The sequence below is a fragment of the Carassius carassius genome, chromosome 27, assembly GCF_963082965.1.
Source record: "Carassius carassius chromosome 27, fCarCar2.1, whole genome shotgun sequence".
Classification (NCBI taxonomy): domain Eukaryota; kingdom Metazoa; phylum Chordata; class Actinopteri; order Cypriniformes; family Cyprinidae; genus Carassius; species Carassius carassius.
The window spans coordinates 6,264,355-6,288,262 of record NC_081781.1 but is presented as its reverse complement, the minus strand read 5'-3'; the positions used below and the strand labels follow the sequence as shown (position 1 = coordinate 6,288,262).

At 36.1% G+C, this 23,908-nt stretch overlaps 2 protein-coding genes across 2 annotated transcripts in view; both read right to left on the bottom strand.

Annotated features, from left to right (window-relative positions):
• Window positions 1–23,908, bottom strand: part of LOC132106544 (gap junction Cx32.2 protein-like) — a 324,589-nt gene that overhangs the window by 108,245 nt on the left and 192,436 nt on the right. The window lies entirely within an intron of this gene.
• LOC132106539 (clavesin-2) lies at window positions 11–20,709 on the bottom strand. Its single transcript, XM_059512301.1, has 5 exons — window positions 19,601–20,709; window positions 17,332–17,506; window positions 6,082–6,192; window positions 5,609–5,829; window positions 11–1,034 (listed from the first exon to the last, which is right to left on the bottom strand). The coding sequence occupies exons 1-5, from the start codon at window positions 19,987–19,989 to the stop codon at window positions 941–943; spliced, it is 990 nt and encodes a 329-aa protein (XP_059368284.1). The 5' UTR covers window positions 19,990–20,709; the 3' UTR covers window positions 11–940.

Below are 23,908 nucleotides of genomic sequence, written 5' to 3'. Positions count from 1 at the left end.
GTTAATAAAATAATTAAAATATTATGCAATGACGTAAGGTGAGTAAATAAACGGATAATTCTCATTTTTGGGTGATCTATTTCTTTTAACTTTAGAAGCAGATTGCAAAGACGGTACTTTGTTTTACTCTATCTGGTCCTTGGTATGAATACAAATGCCTTGGAAACCAACTCAGCCTAATATGGATATGGTTACGAAATAAAGTGATATTCCATGGCTCTACGACAAAGTGTATACAACAAGGCCATCGGTGAAGAATCAGCTAAAGCTTACTAAATGTGACTCAGCCCCTCTGGGATATAAGAATACTAAACGGAAAACACAGCTTACGTTGTGGTAAAATAAAATTAGCAAACATTTTTCTCATTAGAAAAATCCTTTCTTTGTAAAGGGGTATTTGCTGTGAAACACTGAAACCGAAGATGGCGTTTTCTTTAATGGAAGTAGCATATTTCTGTCTGACACCGTCGACAGCTCTATGCGTTCCTTCTGAAATACTCCTGAGCGACTCCTGATTTGGGGATTATAAATGTAGGATACCCCAAAGCTTGTCTATCTTTATAAGCATGATTATCCATCCTACAGTACCATGTTCTACATAATAATCACGAGAAGCACACACAGGATATTCACAGCAGTCTTTACAGGTTCATGTCACAATTACACCCTCAATCTCACGTCTAGAACTGAAGTGTATTTACAGATTTGAATTGGCACTTGACAATTACATACGGACGTCCGCCGTTAGCTCTTTGCTTCAAAAATATGATTTTGACTGGCAGCTCTCTGCAGTGTTCCTGGAGGCTGTTTGTGTGTTCTTTCGCTTTTTAACATTTCCTTCCTTTGTACATTTTTTTTTCTCGTGTTATAGGAACAAGGTGTGCTCCTCCCCAGCGTACGGAGTTTGACATTTCTTTGTCGCCTGGGGAATTAAGAGCCTTTAGTCCAGAGAAAGCAGCGGCTGCATGTTTTCTTCTTCGCTTTTCACTTTTTCTGGTCGTTTCAGGACACCTGGTTCCACCACTGACTGGGACCTGTGGGAATGAATAAAATATGAATGAACCGGATTTCAAGATGCACAACTGAGAAATGAAAAATCCTGAGAGTGCACTGAAAAGCCAGGATACAAAATTTAATCTAAACCTCAAAATAAACAAGAAAAGCAATGACATTTATAAGAAAAATGATTTAGATTATTATGTATTACACTCTTTAAATTATTACTAATATTTCCAGGCTACTAATCTAATAAGTAAAGGTATAGTTCTAAATTGAATCTAAATTTGCTGAAAATGTACTCACTGTTAGATAAGTTTGTTTTAGCATTGCATGACTTGCTCACCAATGGATCCTCTGCAGTGAATGGGTGCCGTCAGGAAATCCACAAGTAATCTACTCTCCTCTAGTCCATCAATTAACATCTTGTAAAGTGAAAACCATTGTTTCTGGTCAAAATACTGAGAGTCCATAATCCATTAAAACACTTCCTCTACTGGAAAAAGTCCATCCCCTGTTGTCTGCTCTCATCAAAATATTTAAACTGTTTTTGCTTGAAAAATTCTCTCCTGATTCAGACAAGACAACGTTTATACAATGGAAAAAGTAATATGATGGATAAAGGACTCATATATTTAGCTGGAAACAAGTTTAAAAAATTGAAACATGCAGCTTTTCGCTTCACAAGATGTTAATTGATGGACTGGCATCGTGTGGATCTCTTGTGGTTTATTGTGTTGTTTTTAACTGCTGTTTGGACTCTCATTCTGACGGCACCCATTCACTGCTCAGAATTCATTGGTGAGCAAGTGATGTAATGCTACATTTCCCCAAATCTGTTCTGATGAAAAAACTAACTCAACTACATCTTTGATGTCCTGAGAATCAGTCAATTTTCAGCACATTTGCATTTTTAAAAAAATATATACCTTTAAAGCAAAGAATATATTATACCAAATATAAAAAATTAATCTGAAATTAATTAAATGTTTTTCAATTGAACTCTCCCAAATCTGACTAGATAGATAGATAGATAGATAGATAGATAGATAGATAGATAGATAGATAGATAGATAGATAGATAGATAGATAGATAGATAGATAGATAGATAGATAGCACTGCACGCTCAGCAGTACAAATTAATGTTGCATTGTGCATGTTGCAAGCATTTAAAGTGAAGGATGTGTAATGGAACATGTCATCTTAGTGCACTGTGTTGGCCTACTTTTGATTTAGCCCTCTCGTAGAGGCATAAGAAGCTTTGAGGACAGTGTGCTGTCGTTCATCATACGCAGATCTGGGGCACTTTCCTCTGACTGATGCATTTATCTATGAACCATGATTGTAATCATGAAAATTCAACAAAAACAGATGTTTCTTATCAAGCAATTGCTAGATTTAACAAAATAAATAAATTTTTCACTGCATTTAACGTCAGCAATGTGATGCATTTGATGTATTAAATAGAAGGAAATGATGTAGGACAGAGAGATTCCACCGGGGATTGTGAAAAGTGGGCTATGATATGTTAGAGATGATATTTTCAGTCATTCCTGAAAGAATAAATATATATATATGGCTTTAAAAGATATGACTGTCTAATTTGCCTTTTAAAATATACAGCAGTAAGACCCCAATGGAACAAATTAAAAGTAAGTTAGTTATGTTTTTTTTTTTATACCCAACATGAAATAAACAACCTGACAGATTTCACTTAAATGGGTATCTGGAGAAATCCCACCTGTCTCCGACAGACCTAGACTCAGCAAACAGCAAAAAATATAAATAAATGTCTGTGGCAAAGTCTGAAATCACTTGCAGCAACCTACCAACCATAATAAAACAAAATATCTCTTGAGGATAATGAACTACATCGTTCTCAACTAACAAATCACAGAATGACGCACATAAGCTGTTAAACTAACGTCACAACAAGAATCCATGCTATTTGAGTGCAACCCAATGCAAACACAAGAGAAAACTGTGTTGGCGGGAAAAAAAATTATGTCCATGTGACATTTCCAGAGCAGACAAAATGACGAAGTGTGGTTTTAATTACTCTGAATAATTTACCCTTTGGAAGATTGTGGGAGGTGTTAGCTTTTTTTTAAATCAGATATTCCTAGGCGCATACTTATTTTAACACAATGACATTTTAGGGAGTATTAGGAACTGGGAATTTAAACCTCTCAGTGAATACTATACCACACTGTTGCTTGATTCATTACTGACTGAAGTAGAAATGTCATTAGTGATGCATCTTGCATGTATGAAAATGACAACAGCTGCACTGACAAATTAATTGATATTGTCTCGGGCCTGATAGTATTACATTTTTTTTTTTTTTTTTTTTTTTAAAGAATTAAGAATTACAAGAAACTAATGGTAAATAATAATAATGATACAAAATAATACTTTAAAAATCTATTGTTTTTTATAATTAAAAATTCTTCTATTATTTTTAAATTATATATCACACACACACAACCATGTGCACGTGTATGTATATGTATATGTATATATATATATATATATATATATATATATATATAATTAAGAATAATAACGACAAAAATATGTAATTAATAACTGTAAATATATATATACATATATAGTCAACATTGCATCATGTACTGGACACATGGTTTATCATATGGGGATGATGAATAAAAACATAAAATATTTGGGTATTTTAAAAAAAGAAAAAAATCTTTAAAAATGCCAATACTCTATTTTTTTACATTTCGATTGAATAAAACAAACTATGCAAAAACTGCTGTGCACACAAGCAATTTAGTTATGATAGATTATTGGTGATAAGATAGGAACTGAATATCAATAAATATATAGATCATCACCAGCGATCTGTTCCCACATCTAAAACATGATAAACCATGTTAATAGTACAGCACTAGAGAATAATTTATAATACAGGGTGCAGGATTCCGCCAAAGCTTATTTTTTATGTACACAGCTGTGTTATGTGCAGACTGGGAGGTTTAGTTTAATAGCCAAAGCTGTTTAAGGATCAGTACTTTGATCTAAGCAATAGAAAAACATCTAAGACCTACTTTCTTCCAAATACTGCGTCCCCCAGACGCTTTGGTAGAATTCAAACACTACAAACAGTTGCTTTAAATGTGAGAGCCAAATAAGCCATTGCAAACTGCTATATTTGGTAGCCAAGTCCAGTCCCAGCTGAAGAAGGTAAAGAAAGAAAGATGTTTGCCACAGGTAAACCTCTATAACGTGTTCTTTTATGCTCTACATGCGTCCGTCCATGTATAGATGCATCTCACGGCAGCAGCTTCACTCCCTCATGCTGATTTCATGACCCAGTAAATCGAGACACCTCACCTTGTCTTGATCAGTGAAACAAGCTCAAGTCGCTGGGTCAAACCCAGACTGTAAGACCTCCCCATAATGCTTATTTTAATAAGAAGAGCTGCATTGTATCATAAAACTGGGGAGTCGGTTGCTAAGCACTAAGAAGAAACATACAGTGTGCAGCTCAAATGTGACTCCTTTGACAAACACTGCAGCTTCTTTTACGCCCCTAGCAAAGCTGCTTATTTTTGTTATCCAGAGAGACTCTCTTGATAATTCTACTTGAATGAAGACTGCGAACAAGCAAATGCTGTTTCCATGGCAAGCCACCAAATGATGTCATTCAACAAGCATATTAGAAATAAACCACAACATACATGATATGGTAGGGTGACCATATGAGCCATTTTCCCAGGACGCTTTCTTGCCAGGATTACTATATTACCTGAAACATCCAAAGTAGTTTGACAAATAACATGCATGTTGCATAATCGACCAATCGTGGCGTGTGAGAAGGTGAGATCTACAGAGAACGATCAAAGCAATGCATATACACGTACATGTTAGGTGTTTGTTCGTTCATTCAACTTGAAGCGTCGCTGCACACCGATCATTGTATGACACCAAAGTACCAAGAGAGTGATTTGAATGCATAAGGAGCCGTGCTCTGCTCTCTATAGCTCTAATGAATGTCATACAATGATCAATCTGCACAGCACAAACCGCCAAAATCTGGATATTTTAGGCAATATAAAAGTCCTGGCAAGGACGCGTCCTGGGAAAATGGCTCATATGGTAACCCTATGATATGATCAGTTTGGTGAACTCACCATGCTTGTTTTAGTATGGGCCAGTGTTCAGGTTAACTAAAAATAAAACTATTAAAAAAACTGTTTGGAGTAACTAAAGTAAAGCTGAAAATAAAATAATGAAATAAAATATTGAAAATATATATCAAATAAAATTAAATGTAAACAAAAAAATAATAATTAAAAAATAATCATAAATAAACATTTTGCCTTAGCAACTGACTGAAATAAAGTTAAATAAGTTGAAAAAATAAGATGAAGTATTACATTTACATTACATAAAACTAAAAAATGAAATAAAATAAATAAAGCTAAATAAAAATGCAAAGACATTTTTTTTTATGAAAAACGAAAATATATAAATAAAAGCTAATATAGTATTATAGTATTTTAGATATTCATAAATACTATAATATATAATAATAATATATAATAATATAATAATATACATAAATAATACTAAGATAACAAATACCTCTTCATAGTTTTGGGGGACAGGTCTTTCTCCAGGTCTTTGACAGACAAGGTATAGGATTCGGGGCAGTAGTCCGTCTCCTCGTCATATGCGTGGTCAAGCAACGTTCTGGCCCAGGTGCCCATGTCATAAGGGGGCAGCATGCCACCCAGCTCAGACGGCAGAATCTCAGGCAAGAGCAGCTGATGCAAGCTGTTCAGATTGTTTCCATGCATGAAAATCTAAATATACAACACATAAAATATTGTTATTTGCTTTTGTTTTTTCATTAAGCTACAGCTTTTACTGTTTATCATTCAGTGGTTTGCACTAAAATCTGTGACATTGCATTGTGCTTTTTATTTTTATATTGCATGAACATCAAAAGCCTGTATATTTTAGTGTTTATCACATGTACATAAACAGAAGAGTGAACAATTATATGTGATAAAATGTATTTTAGAAAAGTCTGAAAATTAAAAAAATACCCTCACCCTTTTTCTTGTTTTGTCCTTGAGGAAAGGCCGGATGACTGTGTACAAAGCGTGGATGTACCAAGGTTGGTTGACAAAATGAATCCCTCCAAATCTTGCTGGAAAGCTATCCTGGGGGTAGTAGAGAAAATAAATAAATAAACTACATTTATCATTATATTTAACATGCATAGATTTTATAACTTTCAAAATTACTATTAAAACTATTAAAAATTGTGTAGAGTAACTGAAATAAAGCTGAAAATAAAATAATGAAATAAAATATATAATAAATGAAAATAAAATAAAAAATTAACTAGTTAATTATTTTTTGCTTAACATGAAACCAGACTGTACACTGAAAAAATAAATGGTGGTATAAAGTTTTTACTCAGAAATTGCTAATAGAGCACAAGAAACAACATACAGAATTGTGCGTGAAATGTGAAATTTTGAAGTAGAGAAACAGAAATAGTATATTCTTGTAAAATATACTCCAATAATCTTTGTTCTATTTACTACTTGAAAATGTAAAGTGTGTGCAATTTTATGTAAATAAATGTTATGTAATTGCATATTTTCTAATTGCAAGAATTTGTAAGGAGAAAAAATCTGATTACATGACTCCAGTGACCTCTTCTTCCCCTACAACCTGCTCATTTGTAGAAGTTCATGATTCCACAGAGGATTACACCAAAAGTGGGCATTATTCCCATTTCTCTCGATATCACACTGCTGAAGTTGATAAATACTTTGCTGTGTTCACTAATCTGCCCTGAACAGTAATCCATATTCATAAAGCTGACTGCAAGGGTTCCGGGAAGATTCATAATGATGCTGTCTTGCGGTTGTTCAAAAATCACGACATACGTAATGACGGTAAAGGCTTACAAGTCCCTGGTTACAGAATGTACTTGTGTATAGTTAAGTCATGAGAAAGAAGCCCCTCATGCTTAGGCGGCATTTATTTGAATTTATTTGTCATATTGTGGCTTTTTTTCTACTTGAATATATTTCAAAATGTAATTTATTCCTGTGATGTCAAATAAGATGAATTTCTCAGAATCAATACTCCAGTCTTCAGTGCTGCACGATCCTTCAGAAATCATTTTAATATGTGACCCTGGACCACAAAACCAGTCATTAATACACAGATGAATACATCATCTGAATAAATAAGCTTTCCATTGATATATGGTTTGTTAGGACAATATTTGGCTGGGGTACAACTATTTGAAAATCTAGAATCTGAGGGTGCAATAAATAAATAAATAGAGAAAATCACCTTTAAATTTGTACAAATTAAGTTCTTAGCAATGCATAAACTAATAAAAAAATTATGTTTTGATATATTAACAGTAGGAAATTTACAAAATATCTTCATGGAACATGATCTTTACTTAATATCCTAATGATTTTTGGCATGAAAGAACAATTGCTAATTTTGACCCATACAATGTATTGTTGGCTGTTGCTACCAATACCGCCATGCGACTTAAGAAAGATTTCGTGATCCAGGGTCACATATGACGACTTGGTGCTCAAGATGTTTAGTGACAGTTTACTGCTTCTCATTGACTCTCATATCATAACAGAACTGAGTTGTTGGTGCCACTGGCGTAATGCTGATGATGGACAGCTGCAGGCAAGCGGGCCCCCAGGCCAGTGTCCGGCGGCAGACCGCAGGCTTGTGGGCATTAGATCTGGCACTGGATCTGACACAGAAGCAGGTGATAGTGCAAACGCATGCCGATTGGCCGGTGCTTCAGAGGAGAGGCTATAAGGCATTTGCCAGCAGGTGGTGTGGTAGCACACGATGATAACTCTGCTCTGAGACCCTGCTGCAACTGAGCGTGATAAAGGTCTCAGCTGCATTAAACATGAATAGCTAAGCTCTAGTGTGAGCTGGTCCAACCCGATTGATCTGTGTCCCTGTAGTGTGACAGTGGGAGGAGACAGAGGTAACGGGGAGGGGAAGCTGCCATAATGCTCATTTTTGCTGGATTCTAGAATTCGGAATTCACAGCGTCTGATCCTGCAATGCTGAAAAAGCATTCTTAAATGTTAGACATGCGTTCTCAGGATTAAGCTGGGGCTCAGTACTACAACCGAGGGTGCTGAATTGCAATCTACACTAAAAAAAGTGTAGATTTTACTCAAAAATTCTAGTAAATTTCACAATTAATTGCAAAAAAGTTAATTAAACATGAAATTTTTAAGCAGAAAGACTGAAATATGTACTCCAATAATCTTTTAATTAAATATTTTTTTTCTTTTTTACAGTTTACTTTCTAGAAAGCTCACTTCAAAAGCAGCATCCCTAGAGAAATGGAAAATCTCTACATAGGCAGCAACTAATACAAATCATACAAAAACTGACATGAGCTGAATAATGAGGCATTTGTTCTCACGGTTGTTCTTTCATAATTAATGAACCTGGGCAGATATTGAACTGAATTGAAACAACACTGAACTAAAGTGAGCCCAAAAAAGACACTACTGCCTTCTGCAGCGCTGCTTTACAGCTTCATGAGTGAAGTCATGCTTGGCACTGTTTGTGCACTGAGCTACTGACAAAGCATTAACTAAAGTATTTGTTGAGAAAAATGTTCAGCTTTATATGCATAAATGTCACTAAAATTTCAGGCAAAATGATTGAAATAACAAAAATGCAGGAGTGGAATTTAAAAGTTTTTCGTTATGGATTGTTTCTATACACTCCTGCATAAATTACTTTTTACAGAAGGTCATTACAGCAGAAAGGAAAGCAGATTAAAAAAAAAAACACACAAATTTTTGTTAATGTCAAGGTTTTTACATGAACTACTCACAAAAATATAAAAGGGAGTGATCTGGGTTTTATGCATAAAGCTCCTGTTTTGGTCAAGTGATGCACTCAAATGGATTGTTGGAAAAGGCTTTAGTTTGCTTGTATTACCTTGAATTCAAACCCATCAAGCAGCTAACATAGATTCTGGCAGCAGGTCAAATTGACTAGAAAGGAGTAGATCCACAGGATAATTGCTCTTAAAAGTGCCTCATCGTGAAATCAGGAACCATTTAAAACCTCAATCTGCAATGTTAAATAATTACCGGTTTTAAACAGCACCACTAAATTACAGTTTATCAAAGAATGGCTTTGTGTAGAGCTTTATGGGGTTGTTTTAGTCTCTGCATAAGCTGATGGACTGATGATTTCATCTTTGCATTTTGTTTCAGTGGCTTGACATGAAACCTCCATCTCTTTTCTTGTCTGGAGTCACTGATGATGCACGACTGAACTCCAGCAAAGAAATTGAAAGAAAGAAAAATTCCATTTGCTGGAGTCCTTTTGAAAGATGTAGCCTGAGGAAAAGCTATCTATCATGGTCCCCTTACCAAATAATACATATCAGTCAGAGTCAGTGAGCTGTCCTAGTTTCAGTCACAGGATTCCTGGATATGAGATCTGATCTTGTGACTCTAAAATAGAAATAGTCTTCTGTAGCCAGATTTGTAATCTATCAGCATAAAATCTGGTAAACATTCTGGATTATTCTGCTCAAGAATCGCTTACTTTTTAACAAAAGACTTGTTTACAAGTGTAACCACAAGTTTTGAGAACATTATTTAACATGCAAAATGAATTGATTCAGCACACCCTAATTTTGATGCAGTTACATTTCAAAAAATAAATAAAATCTATATGAAAAAAGTTTTTTTACCCAATGAAAACTCAAAACCTCTGTAAACTCTATGAAATCTATTCAGCAATTCTCCATTGTACAAGTTCATTGCAGCAACAACATTATTTCCCTGTGACTTTTTGTACAAAATTTAGCACATTCTGAAATAACCCCAGCCTGATTTGAGCTCATTCTTGCCATTTTTGAGTGTAATATACACCAGGCAGTGCATGAGATGTGTTTTCTGAAGCTGAGGCTAACATACAAACCATTAGCATCCTGTTAGCAATACTTTGTCTAAAACTAAGACAAATTAACCATAACATCGCGAACCAGTTATACGAAGCTTCACGCTCTGACACATACCATTGCTCACATCAATAATTGAGCTCTACAGGAGACACTTTTTATCTACACTTGCCAGATCCAGCCCACTGAGCTTAGAAATGCAAGGCCGCTAACACAAAGACGAAGCCCCACTCACTAGCTGACAGCTCTCCTACAGATCAGAACAGTACCGTTATAGTGCGATAAACAGAGCGAGACCATAACTGTGCCACTTTGCAGAGAGCAAAACAATTAGTCTAACTCCAGTCCTGCAGGCCCAGATATGTCTAGTGCCGTTTCCCAGATAAGCAAGACACATAGAAGTTCTCTGCTTTCTGGGAGGCAGCAGTGGATCTTAGCATCCAGATGAGCCAGTCGAACCAACTGACATGAGAGATGCAAACTCTTTCCATGTGCAAGTTGCTCTGTTGATTAAACAGGGACTGAGAAGGGCTCTCTTCCCTGGATCATGCTTTGCTGTATTTGCTCACGGGACAAAGACTGTTGGTGACTTTAAATATTGCACAGACCTTGTGCCCTGAGCACATAGCTGTTAAAGCAAAGACAATAAACTTGAATGAAATCTCTTTGGATTGGGTAGCACAAATTAAGAAGAATGCATTGGTGTTGGAAATTATTTAAATTACTATACTCTTAGAAACAAATTTTCTTTATTTAATGATTCCATTAAGATCATTTAACATCCATGGAACCTTTCTATTCCACAAAAGGTTCTATATAGAGGAAAAATGTTCAATGTTCTTTAGTACTAAAATGTTCTTGTGCAATGAGAACAAAATGGTTCTTTTAAAAACCTTTATTTCGTAGTTCAGCCAAAATTGAATGAGGATGAGTAAAAAACAGAGACATTACTTGTGGCAAAGGTGTAATGCTGGTGTGCCACTGAAAAAAAAATTGTAAACATTAAACATTTAGTAATATTAAAGTAGAATAATTGCTAATATTCCAACAACTGAACAGTTTAACCAATCCAAAGTGCACACACACACTGTGAACACACACCCGGAGCAGTGGGCAGCCATTTATGCTGCGGCGCCCGGGGAGCAGTTGGGGGTTCAGTGCCTTGCTCAAGGGCACCTCAGTCGTGGTATTGCCAGCCCGAGACTCAAACCCACAACCTTTAGGGTTAGGAGTCATACTCTCTAACCACTAGGCCACAACTTCCCCCTTTTTTATATATTATTATATAAAATAAAATTATTGCTGATAAACTGACACCAGACAAGCAATACTAATAATAATAAACTTACAGTGTAACAAAAATGTCAAAAAAAACAAAAACAAAAAAAAAAGTTCATTAAAATAGTCAAGTTTTGTGTAATGACCTGTTTCTGGCTGTCTGTATTCAGTTTTGAACTAAACTGCATACACACAACTAATACCAACAAACAAAACATACTCCAACAACTGTCAGTCTCAGCAGTAAAAAACCTTTACAGTGCAATGAAATGACTTTTTTATGGGAATGCAACAATGTGATGTGCATAGTCTGTCAGGACAATGAACTTCTTGTGCTTTCTAAGATGCACTTTCAGTGCCCTACATAGAAATACGCACATACGGCCACAGTAGCTGAGTGACATGACTGCGTCTCTCTCTGTGAGCACAGCCCATCTGGAGGGTGCATAGCATGGCGGTTGGACAGGTTGCCAGGGAAACTCGGCATGGGGTGGGCTGGGGAAGATTGGCCCATTGTGATTGGCTGCCAAGCGTGGGTTATTTCTCAAGACTAAGAGAGACAAAAGGCATGTTCAAAGCACAGAAGCATACAACAGAGGCTGGAACAACAAAGCACTGCTCCAGAAAAACCAAGACCACTTTCTCTTACTTCTATTCGACTCAGGAGTATGTTTCTGTCTATTGATTTGGCTAAGAACAGCCATTTTCTGTGCATCAAGTGTTCTTTTCTGAACCACCATTTGCTAGGGAACGTATATGATAGATGCATCTAGTGTAAATTGAAAAATAAACACATATTACCTCAAATAACACAAAATGGCCATTCCCTGCAAATCACAAGGATTTTTTGGGAAGAATCTATTAGTTTGTTTTTTTCAACCCTTTTAAAACACATGATAGTTTCTGGAACACAAAATAAAGGGATTTTCAATTTCAACAGATTCTAGTTCATCAAATGGATTCAACAGAATTTTTTTTTTAACAGAGAACATAAGGGATTTTCTGACTTCTCTTTCCTTTTCCTTCTGTCCACATTCTTCCATTCTTTCTGTTTTTTCCCTCTGTCTCATTCTGTCATATGTGTTGACTGAATGATATGACAATAAACCAAGCTAAAAAAAAATAATAAAAAGCACTGAGCCATAAAAAACGGATTTGATGCTTCATTACATTGTTGATTAAGACAGGCAGATGTCCATACGAACAATGCCATCCATCAGATTGATGTAATGCTTCACATGACCTTGCACTTTTGGGTCGGAGAGCTGTGCGATTTCCCCTCCGGCTCTAAACAAACATCATGTTCAATGTACATACTGTGGGTCTGTCAGTGTCAAAATACAACCATGGGGCATCGCAGCTCTCATTCTAGCATTCATGTTCTGACCTACAAGCATTTAGGAAATGCTGTCAGCATAAACTGCTCTTCAAAAGTTAAGATTTGTTCATTTTTTTTAAGAAATCTTTTCTTACCAAGGCTGCATTTATTTGATCAAAAATGCTTTAAAAAATGTGAAATATTAAATTTTCAGCAGACATTTTTCTAGTCTTCAGTGTCACATGACCCTTCAAAAATCATTACAATATGCTGATTTGCTCAAGAAATATTTATTATCATCAATGATGAAAACAGTGCAGCTTAATATTTTGGTGAAACCATGATACGTTTTTTCAGGATTCTTAAAAACTTTAAAGTTGGATTAATATTTGAAATATACATACAGTACATACATGCATACACACACATATACATATACAGTCGTGGCCAAAAGTTTTAAAAGAATTACATAAATATTGGAAATTGGAAAAGTTGCTGCTTAAGTTTTTATAATAGCAATTTGCATATACTCCAGAATGTTATGAAGAGTGATCAGATGAATTGCATAGTCCTTCTTTGCCATGAAAATTAACTTAATCCCCAAAAAAACCTTTCCACTGCATTTCATTGCTGTCATTAAAGGACCTGCTGAGATCATTTCAGTAATCGTCTTGTTAACTCAGGTGAGAATGTTGACGAGTACAAGGCTGGAGATCATTATGTCAGGCTGATTGGGTTAGAATGGCAGACTTGACATGTTAAAAGGAGGGTGATGCTTGAAATCATTGTTCTTCCATTGTTAACCATGGTGACCTGCAAAGAAACGCGTGCAGCCATCATTGCGCTGCATAAAAATGGCTTCACAGGCAAGGATATTGTGGCTACTAAGATTGCACTTAAATCAACAATTTATAGGATCATCAAGAACTTCAAGGAAAGAGGTTCAATTCTTGTAAAGAAGGCTTCAGGGCGTCCAAGAAAGTCCAGCAAGCGCCAGGATTGTCTCCTAAAGAGGATTCAGCTGCGGGATCGGAGTGCCACCAGTGCAGAGCTTGCTCAGGAAGGGCAGCAGGCAGGTGTGAGCGCATCTGCACGCACAGTGAGGCGTAGACTTTTGGAAGATGGCCTGGTGTCAAGAAGGGCAGCAAAGAACCCACTTCTCTCCAAAAAAAAAACATCAGGGACAGATTGATCTTCTGCAGAAAGTATAGTGAATGGACTGCTGAGGACTGGGGCAAAGTCATATTCTCCGATGAAGCCCCTTTCCGATTGTTTGGGGCATCTGGAAAAAGGCTTGTCCAGAGAAGAAAAGGTGAGCGCTACCATCAGTCCTGTGTCATGCCAACAGTAAAGCATCCTGACACCATTCATGTGTGGGGTTGCTTCTCATCCAAGGGAGTGGGCTCACTCACAATTCTGCCCAAAAACACAGCCATGAATAAAGAATGGTACCAAAACACCCTCCAACAGCAACTTCTTCCAACAATCCAACAACAGTTTGGTGAAGAACAATGCATTTTCCAGCACGATGGAGCACCGTGCCATAAGGCAAAAGTGATAACTAAGTGGCTCGGGGACGAGAATGTTGAAATTTTGGGTTCATGGCCTGGAAACTCCCCAGATCTTAATCCCATTTAGAACTTGTGGTCAATCCTCGAGAGTCGGGTGGACAAACAAAAACCCACTAATTCTGACAAACTCTAAGAAGTGATTATGAAAGAATGGGTTGCTATCAGTCAGGATTTGGCCCAGAAGTTGATTGAGAGCATGTCCAGTCGAATTGCAGAGGTCCTGAAAAAGAAGGGCCAACACTGCAAATACTGACTCTTTGCATAAATGTCATGTAATTGTCGATAAAAGCCTTTGAAACGTATGAAGTGCTTGTAATTATATTTCAGTACATCACAGAAACAACTGAAACAAAGATCTAAAAGCAGTTTAGCAGTAAACTTTTTGAAAACTAATATTTATGTAATTCTTAAAACTTTTGGCCACGACTTTATATATATATATATATATATGTGTGTGTGTGTGTGTGTCCGTTACGAAAATTAACCATGGTTTTACTACAAATAAAACCAAAAAACCGTGGTTACTATAGTTAAACCATGGTAACCAGAAATTAACCATGGTTTTGCTATATTAACCATGGTTTAACCATGGTATTTGTAGTAAATCTGTGGTTATACAAATGGTAGTCAACACGCCAAAAAACCATGGGTTACTATAATAAAACCATGGTTATTTTTCGTAAGGGGTGTACTCTATATGTGTGTGTGTGTGTGTGTGTGTGTGTGTTATAGAAATGTTTACTGCCACTTTTGATAAATTTAATGCATCCTTGCTGAATAAAAGCATTAATTCCTTAAAAAAATCAAATCAAATCATACTAACCAGGGGCGTAGATTACGCGGGGGACGTGTCCCCCCCCCCCCCCCCCCCCCCACTTTTATCATCACGGAAATTCGTCCCCCGCACTTTTTCAGGCAAATGTGTTCGTATAGAGGTTTTCAAGAGCTGGTGTGAATAAATATAGATTTAAACTCAAAGACAAAGGATAGTCTGCGCATGACCTGATGTTTTTTTGGACCAAGAAGGCGAGATGAACGTCACGGAGAGCTAAACACTCCTGCAGTGTTTTTGACTGTGTGTGTGTGTATGCGTTTCATTCATACTCGAAGCCGGAGGGCGCTCTCGCGCAGAAAGTCATATCAGGAAACTCCTAATATGGACAACAGTCCAGCTATCGCTGTGTGAAAACAGTTGTTTTCGGTTTTGTTTTTTTCAAGTCCAAAAAAATCTCCAGCAGATGATAAATAAAGTATATGAACAATGCAGTGCTAATTGACATAGCATTTATTACAGTATAGAAACTATTCTGCCTTATTATGTGATAAAAAGTGTTTGTAGTATATAAACAAATCATTATTATTTGTTATTGTCCAGCAGTTATAGATTTCTAAGCCAATTAAAAGCTAGAAATTAGAGAAACATTCAGAAATAATTCTGATATTCTGATTTGCTGCTAAAAAAAGAAAGAAAAAAAAACTCTTATTATGGTAATGTTGAAAACAGCTGAGTATAATTTTTTCAGGTTTCTTTGATGAATAGAAAGTTCAAAAGAGCAGCATTTATCTGAAATAGAAATCTCTTGTAAAATGATGCCATTATCATCACTTTTGATCAATTTAAATAATCCTTGCTAAATACAAGTATTAATTTATATCATTTATTTAACAAAACAAAAGAAAATATATATATACTGACTAAGCTTTTGAATGATATAGTGTATAATGTTGCAAAAGCTTTTTATTTCACACAAATGCTGATCTGTGGATCCTTCTATTCATCAAAGAATGCTGAAAAAAAATTATACTCATCTGTTTTAAATATTGATAATCATCAGTTTAGAATGATTTCTGATTAATGTGACATTGAAGACTGGAGGAATGATGCTGAAAAATCACCTTTGATCACAGGAATACATTACATTTAAAATATATTCAAATAAAAAAGTTATTTTAAAAAGTACAAATATTTCACAATATTACTGCTTTTGCTGGACTTTGGATCAAATAAAGGCAGGCTTCGTGAGCAGAAGAGACTTCTTTCAAAACATCAAAAATCTTACTGTTAAAAAACTGTTGACTATAGTAGGCTCTATAGATTACAGAAATGTTATATCGTAATGTTTTATAACTATATATGTGTGTGTGTGTGTGTGATTTCTGTCCCCCTCACTTCTGAAAAGATGGCTACGCCCCTGATACTAACCCCAAACTTTTGAACAGTAGTGTATATCTGTAAATGCATACATTCAAGTCGCTCTTCGTACATTTATGCATGCAAATCTGATCAAAAAATAAAAAATCTGGATTCTTGTAAATATTTACATACGTAAATCCTGACTTCTGCCGACAAGCTTGCTGCTGAGTACTCTTTTGAACTGTAACTAATTAGCTGTGGCTGTTTTCCCTCAATCTACGCTATTGTTTCCCTTTCAAACAGCTACAAAAGCGATGTCCCACTCAATGTGAACAGCACATTGTGGATGCAAGATGCTAATGGCGGCGATCAATTATTCACCAGCTAATCTGTCTGAAGAGGCACTGGAATGTGGAATAGGCTCATCATGGACCTGCATTAATATTCAGTCAACAGGCCTCACTCTTTACTGCCTACATGTCATATCAGACCCAAGCCCTCCTCAAAGGAGCGATGTCTAAATGAGAGCTTTCAAGAGGAAATGCTTCTGGAAATGGATGATGTCTGTGCGCAGATTAGCTATTGTTTAATGCACAGTGACCATTTTATAGCACAACAGACTTTTGCTGCTCAATTATGTTTAGTAGTGATGTTAAAAAGTGAAAGTTGTACATTTCATGCAATGTGAGTGTGCAAAACACTGCAGTTGCTAAAGTATCTACTGTGTATAATATCTGGTGCATTTCTATGCAGATTGTGTTCCCTTACGTTAAATCATTGGGTCAGCTCCCGTTCATGTTACTCACAAAGAGAATGGCAAATGTTTGACAGGAGAGGGATTCCTCTACAAGCACCTGTTCAGCCTCACACATGCAGAATTTCCCTATTCAGTTCTCATTATTCAAGCTTGTAGCACACTTTATGAACATTACATATTAGATGTTCCATTGCTGCTAAGAACACCCATTTAGATGCATGAAGGTACAAGAATGCATTGTGATATCCATGTAGATTTTTCAATATAAACATTAGATTAAAAACAGACAGTAGTGTTACCTGCAGGCCCTCAATTGCCAATCTCAGCATGCTTGGAGTTAACTTGGAAGCTTGCTTGAAAGTGAAGTTACTCCAATCAATGATCAAGACAAATCCATTCACTTGTAGCTCGGGGTCTTCTATCATTGCCTCCAGTGAAAGTAATATAGCTCGCAGAATATCCACAAAAGTGTACCTGCAGATAAACACAAGCCTTTAGGAAGATTTGCAAACAAACTTCAAATGTGCACTTTTTTTATGACACATGCCATTTTCTCATATGGTTTCTGAGTGTGTTTGCTTCGTAGTAGTCAGAATTTGTATTTAAACTCTGACAGCGCTTTAAATTTTGCATAACGCTGCAATAAATGTAGCAAATTAGACACGACTTGACCCTAGTGTTCATCACACATTGTTCCTGTGAGAGGATGCCAAAGAGCCCTGCCATCCAAGGCAATTGTGCGATTGGCTTGAATTCAAAGGCTGTTTGATATGGACTCGAGCACTATGTACTCTCCAGTCTAAAGAGGTGAGACTAAACATCAACACAATAATACACAAGTAATCTATTTGACTCCAGTCCATCTTGTTAAGTGAAATGTTGCATCTTTGTAAGAAACAAATCTTTCATTAAGGCTTCAGGCCAAAATATGTTCATAGTCCATAATAAAGCTTCCTTCTAAAAGTCTATCCCCTGTTGTCTTCTCAAATTAAAATCCACCAAAGCATTTGTTTAGAATGGCTTTTGGAGTATTTTCACTTGTAAGTATACTTGATATGTGCATATTCCTTTCTTAACTCAGACAAGATTACTTTTACACTGGAGAAAGCAATATCACAGATGGAGGATTCATATTTTAGCCAGAAGTAACTTTTTGAAGTTAAAAACATCATAATCATAATGATTGATTTATTACAAACAATGCAGCTTTTTGCTTCACAAAATGATAATTGATGGACAGCCGTTGTGTAGATTATTGTGATGTTTTTATCAGCTGTTTGGACTCTCATTCTGATGGCACCCATTCACTGTAGTGGATCCATTGGTGAAGCCAGTGATGTAATACTACATTTCTATAAATATATTCCAGTGAATAAACAAATTAATCTACTCATCTATCTAGGATGGTCTGAGAGTGAGTAAGATTTCAGCAAATTTTCATTTTTGGGTGAACTATTCCTTTATGCGTCCAAAGATGTTGAGGCCACTGCATATTTACTCAAGTGTTGAATTTGTGGTATAAGATCATGCTGAGTTACAAGGGAAGTAAAGGCCACATTTAAACTCACATACTAGTATTTATGTTACAGCTCATACACACAACCCACAATACATTACTGATAAAATAAATAGCTTGATTACGCTTTAAGAAGTATTATTTATTTGATTTCGTAATGTGCCATTTAGTAGAACACTTACAGTGCATTTATTGCATGGACAGTGTCCCTGGAGTAACCTGGGATGAAGTGTTTTACTCAAGGACACACAGACGATAGATTAACCCTTGCTGGATCTGAACTCTCAGCCTGTTAACCACTAAGCTCAAACATTACTAAATGAAGCTATATATGGAATTTTTTTTTCTGGATCAACTGTTCAAAGATAAATTAACAAATGCATAAATACCTCCTATTTGCCTAATCAAAGTCAGTGTATTTTACATCCATGTAGTAGATATTTTGTCATGTGACAACAAACAGAGACACTTAAACTGTCATGACTGTATGCCATCATTATATATATATATATATTATGAGAAAATACTTTTTGAAATTTTGAAATATTCCATAAGTATTTAGTGCATTTATGTTGTCATACTGTAAATAAAAACAATGTCACACACACACACACATATACATATATATATAGAATCACCATGTAAAATACTTGGTCAGGTCAAAGGTAATCAGGGGCCAGTTTTGGAAAATCACACCCTCAATGGTTAAAATGTTTCTTAAAGTTCATTCAGCTGGTGGACCCCATCCTTTGGAAGGGTAAATCAAATTTGCTGTAGAAAATTGTTTAAATGTTCTATAAAATAACATGAAACCAACATCAAATTTCTAAGAATTAGTTTTTTAACATCTCTGATCCTTATTTGTTATTGACCCATAAAGAAATAGAAACATGGAATATGTGTAACGTTAAATTTAAGTAAAGGGTAACACTTCACATCCCCTAATGGCTCAACATCACGCTCTAGTGAATGACAGAAGACTTGTGCTGAAAAGACGGCTCTGGCAGTGCGCGTCATTACCCATGATTAGCCAAAATCCAATAGCACCCTACCTGCTCTGATCCCAGTTCGCCGCGAACAGAACCAGAATCTTCCTCCCGTATCTATCCAAATTGGACAGTACCCCAGGAAATCCATCCTTCAGAGCCTGCTTGATCCCCGGATCGGTGGCCTTGAGGTTCTTGAACATATCTAGGTTCTGTTGCCGGTACTCAAAGTACTGGGCCAGGAGGCGGAAGGCCTCGAAATGGTTAAATTTCCGGGCTCTAAGAAAGCGCAGGATGAAAGCATCATCTGTCCTGAGAAAGCCAATGTCTGGACGGGTGATGATCATGTCCCTCACCTCCTGTATGTCCTGATGCAAAGTGTCGGGGTTCTCCTTTAACTCCACCTTGGCTTTCTCCAGGGTTTCTGGAGACAGGCCTGCCTGTAAATGAGTCATTGTCCTTGTACTGGACCAAGACTGACTATACTGTACTCTATATACTATCACTATATATTCCCTATGTGACTGATGATGAAAATACCAATCATAAAGAGCCCTATCGCTGCAGTGCTTGCAAATAAAAACCTGACTTTGGAGTCCTGAGTGTAAGCTACGACAATGTTAGTTCACCTCATACACTTCTTCGGAGTTGTGGATTTATTAATGATTGTTCTGCAACGTAAATTCACATACATTCATCTGGTCGTGCTCATCGATTGTATACGTGTATATGCACGTATGGCTTAAGCAGGCTGAAATCGTCTTAGTATGCGTAAGATCAAATCTGAAGCGTTCAATCGACTACAGATCCCACCCCAAAAGCATCTAAGAACGAGCATCACGGTTAAAAGCGCTGCTCTATCCTACCATCGTCAAGCGGCCAGGCAATGCGGCACCCTGCAGCATCTCTTGTCATGAGTCTCCATTTAACGCGCATTTCAAATGTTGCTGTCAATTGGAGTCCGAGCATCCTCACGATCCCAGTCTCTCTCAGCGCTCCGTTTCCATCCTATACGTCCTTCGGAGGAGACGATATGATGTCGTCCGGGTCCGTATGGTTCCGGTGATGTGGTGGATGGTTTACGTCAGTGCTGCTGCTGCTGTTGCTTCGCTTTGTTGCTGATGAGAGTGACTTCAAGCCTCGCTCCGGTGATACAGTCTGTCCGTCATCACATGGCGGAGGAGGGGAGAGCGCTGTATCCCCAAGAGACTCACTAAATAAAGCTTTCGCCATTTTTTTTTTTTACTTTTTTTTGCCATTTGCCAGAATTATTTTATGTTTCACACACATAGTGGTATAAGCATTATTTTCTTCTGTAAAAAAGTACAACAGTAATAATAAAAATAATAAAAGTTGCGGTTGCAATTTAATGTGTGTGTGTGTGTGTGTGTGTGTGTGTGTATATATATATATATATATATATATATATATATATATATATATATATACAAATCATTAATAACCAATCATACCTTTTATCAACATAATGAATAATAACGATAATGATGATGATGATAATAATAATAATCAAATTATAATTATTATAGTTTGTGGGTGAAATATAAAAAAATATATATTATGACATGATACATCTCACAATGTAGGTCAAATAATAATAACATGTAGGCTATAATAATATTAATAATAGCAACATTGCTATCACCAAAAACACTGTAAAATATGATAGCAATTATCTGGCTTATTACTTAAGCCCCTGACTACATTAGGTTACTTCAACAGGGTAATTATATGGATCAGATTGGATAGAAATAGCCCCTTATGGGAACATTGGCAAATTTTCATTGCTTAAATTTGAATAGTAACATTCTTTTATTATATAAATTCTGCAGTAACATTCATGTTGATTAATTTTTTCATGTTAATTTTTCTTTTTTTGCTTCTCATCATTCTGTTCGTTTTTGTGAAGGAAGGGCATTGTGCCTAAGGGCTTTTTCTTATAGGTCAAGAAGCCTGGGCCTTCTACACAAGGCGGAGCTTTGCATTCAAATTATATGCAGGTAAAGCAGGTGTTTGTTTTGATGTGTTCTGCCATAAAATAAATAAATGCAAAATTTCACAGGTTAAAGTAGCAACAGCCAAAGCAGTGGAACAGATTATATTTACCATCTGAAGATTAAAACACTTATTCAGAAACAGAAGCCAAGCCTTTAGGCTATCTGTGACCATCCACTAGTTCAAGCCTGCAAAGCACCCAGTCAGTCTAAAACACATGAATCCAAACAAATGTTAAACTTAAATGCAAACACCACTGAGGGCACATATATGCACATATGGTCAAACAAAAGCTTGCACACACACTTAGACACAGGCAGGTACTTGACTGAGTGCAATCAAAGCCCTCAAGCACCATCTGTGATGATGCAGTCTCTTTCTATTCTGAGTGGACTGACTCTGTCCTTTGGCTATGATTTCATAATGAAAACCTCAGTAACAAGGCTTTTTTATGGATTCTGATGAATTATCCCTAAAATATGAATGTAAATGAAGTCTTTTCGAGGCCTGCACCTCTGGATACCATTAATTTTATTTAGGTTATTGCATATTTCCTAATATATTACATTTCCTGCACATTAATTTTGTCTATTTCCCTCATTACTACAGAAACAGTTACAGTGACGATGTTAACTATTTTACCCTCAAAATCACATTCTCATTTTAACCCACTGAGACACAGTTTAAAACAGCCTCAAAATTGTTTATTTATCTGCCTAACAATAATAATGATAATATTATTATTATTACAATTTTAAATATATAATTATATTTTAAGTATATCATTTTTGAATTATGGTGATCATTATTATTACATATATATTTTTAAATATTGTTATATGTTTAAACAATTAAATAATAATAATTATTATTATTGTTGTTGTTGTCATATAAGCCCCAATTGGTCTTGTGTTTTTACTTTCTATTATAAGGCTGAAACGAGAGTCAATGGTGACTGATCCTGGATCAGACACTGTGTGGAGATTATAAAAGTCCTACAGCTGGCTAGGTGCTGGTGGGTGGGGAAAGGCAGGCGGGACAGGATAATGTCACATGTTCAGGTGGGGGGAGGGCTGAAGGGTGGGTCACAGCCGAGCCTGGAGGGGGATGGGCTCTCTAGGGACGCTAGATGGAGGGACGATAATTACATTCAGTGCTCTGAAAGATGTTGAGGAAATCAAATGAATAGACCTGCTTGCATTTGAAATTACCTTTGTTGCAGAAGAGCAGCTGTCAGTTAAAATGGGTCTGGCTTGATTGTGTTCCTGAAGTAGATAAGGGGTTATGTCTTTGTGTGTGTCTGTGTGTTTTTTTAAGACAATGCAATGTTTAAAAAGATCTTGACAGAAGTATTACGTTTTAGCATTATGCAGTGTTTATCTCAAAGAACACAGCATGCAAATAGTTCTATGAAAAGGAAAAAAGGCTCTTAACTAACAGGTGAAAAAAAGAAGAAAAGTCTCTCCATCAAGACATTAACACGGGTATTGATTTGATTACTCAGAGGCATCAAACCCCAACCTCATCATCAGTGCTTTCAGCACCACTGGACAGCAATATTTTTTTTAGCCCTCAGTGGATGTAACGGATCTGGGTAAAATTTGTAGTTAATAATTATTAAATATTCATAAATTAAAATGCATTTTCATTAACATGATTGAATTGGGATATTATATATCAGTTTGTAACTTTTTTCAGTCTGATTTTTAGCAGGTTTCATTGAATAAAGTGGACATCTCCAATTTAGAATGAATAATTTTTTTTTTAATTATAAGCAATATGAAAAAAGGAATTTTCAATGATTGATCCTATGATGTTATTTGAAATAAAAGTGCATAGAATCCCCAAAACGACATATTCATATTTAGAAACAACTACTGTGAAACAGTATCTGAAATTAAGGTACACAGAATCATCCATAAGCTTTCAACATAAAAAACAAGAATTTAGACACCAACTTACAACAATTTTTTAAATATATTTAGCTGGCTTATGCTATGCTTTGATGCTTCAAATTATTTAAAGAAACAGTTATATAAATAGGCACAAGAGAAATCCACTGGTGCTACAAATGCTTCATATCAAGGCAACATCCAAGAGCTTATCGTTCAGGCCAGATGGTGAGTGCATGTGCCCTCAGTCTGTCAAACTCTCTATATCACATAAACAAAAGTTAAATTCTACAACACTTCACTCTCATACTAATTGGAATCCTCTTTTAATTAAGTTGATAAACATTTATCATGGGTTCACTTGAGCTATGAGATTGGGTGAGAGAGTGTGGGTGGATTAAACTGCTGCACTCAGTGGAAGCAGCTTGACTAGCTGCTTTTGTTTATCCTGACTGTTATCTAAATGGCT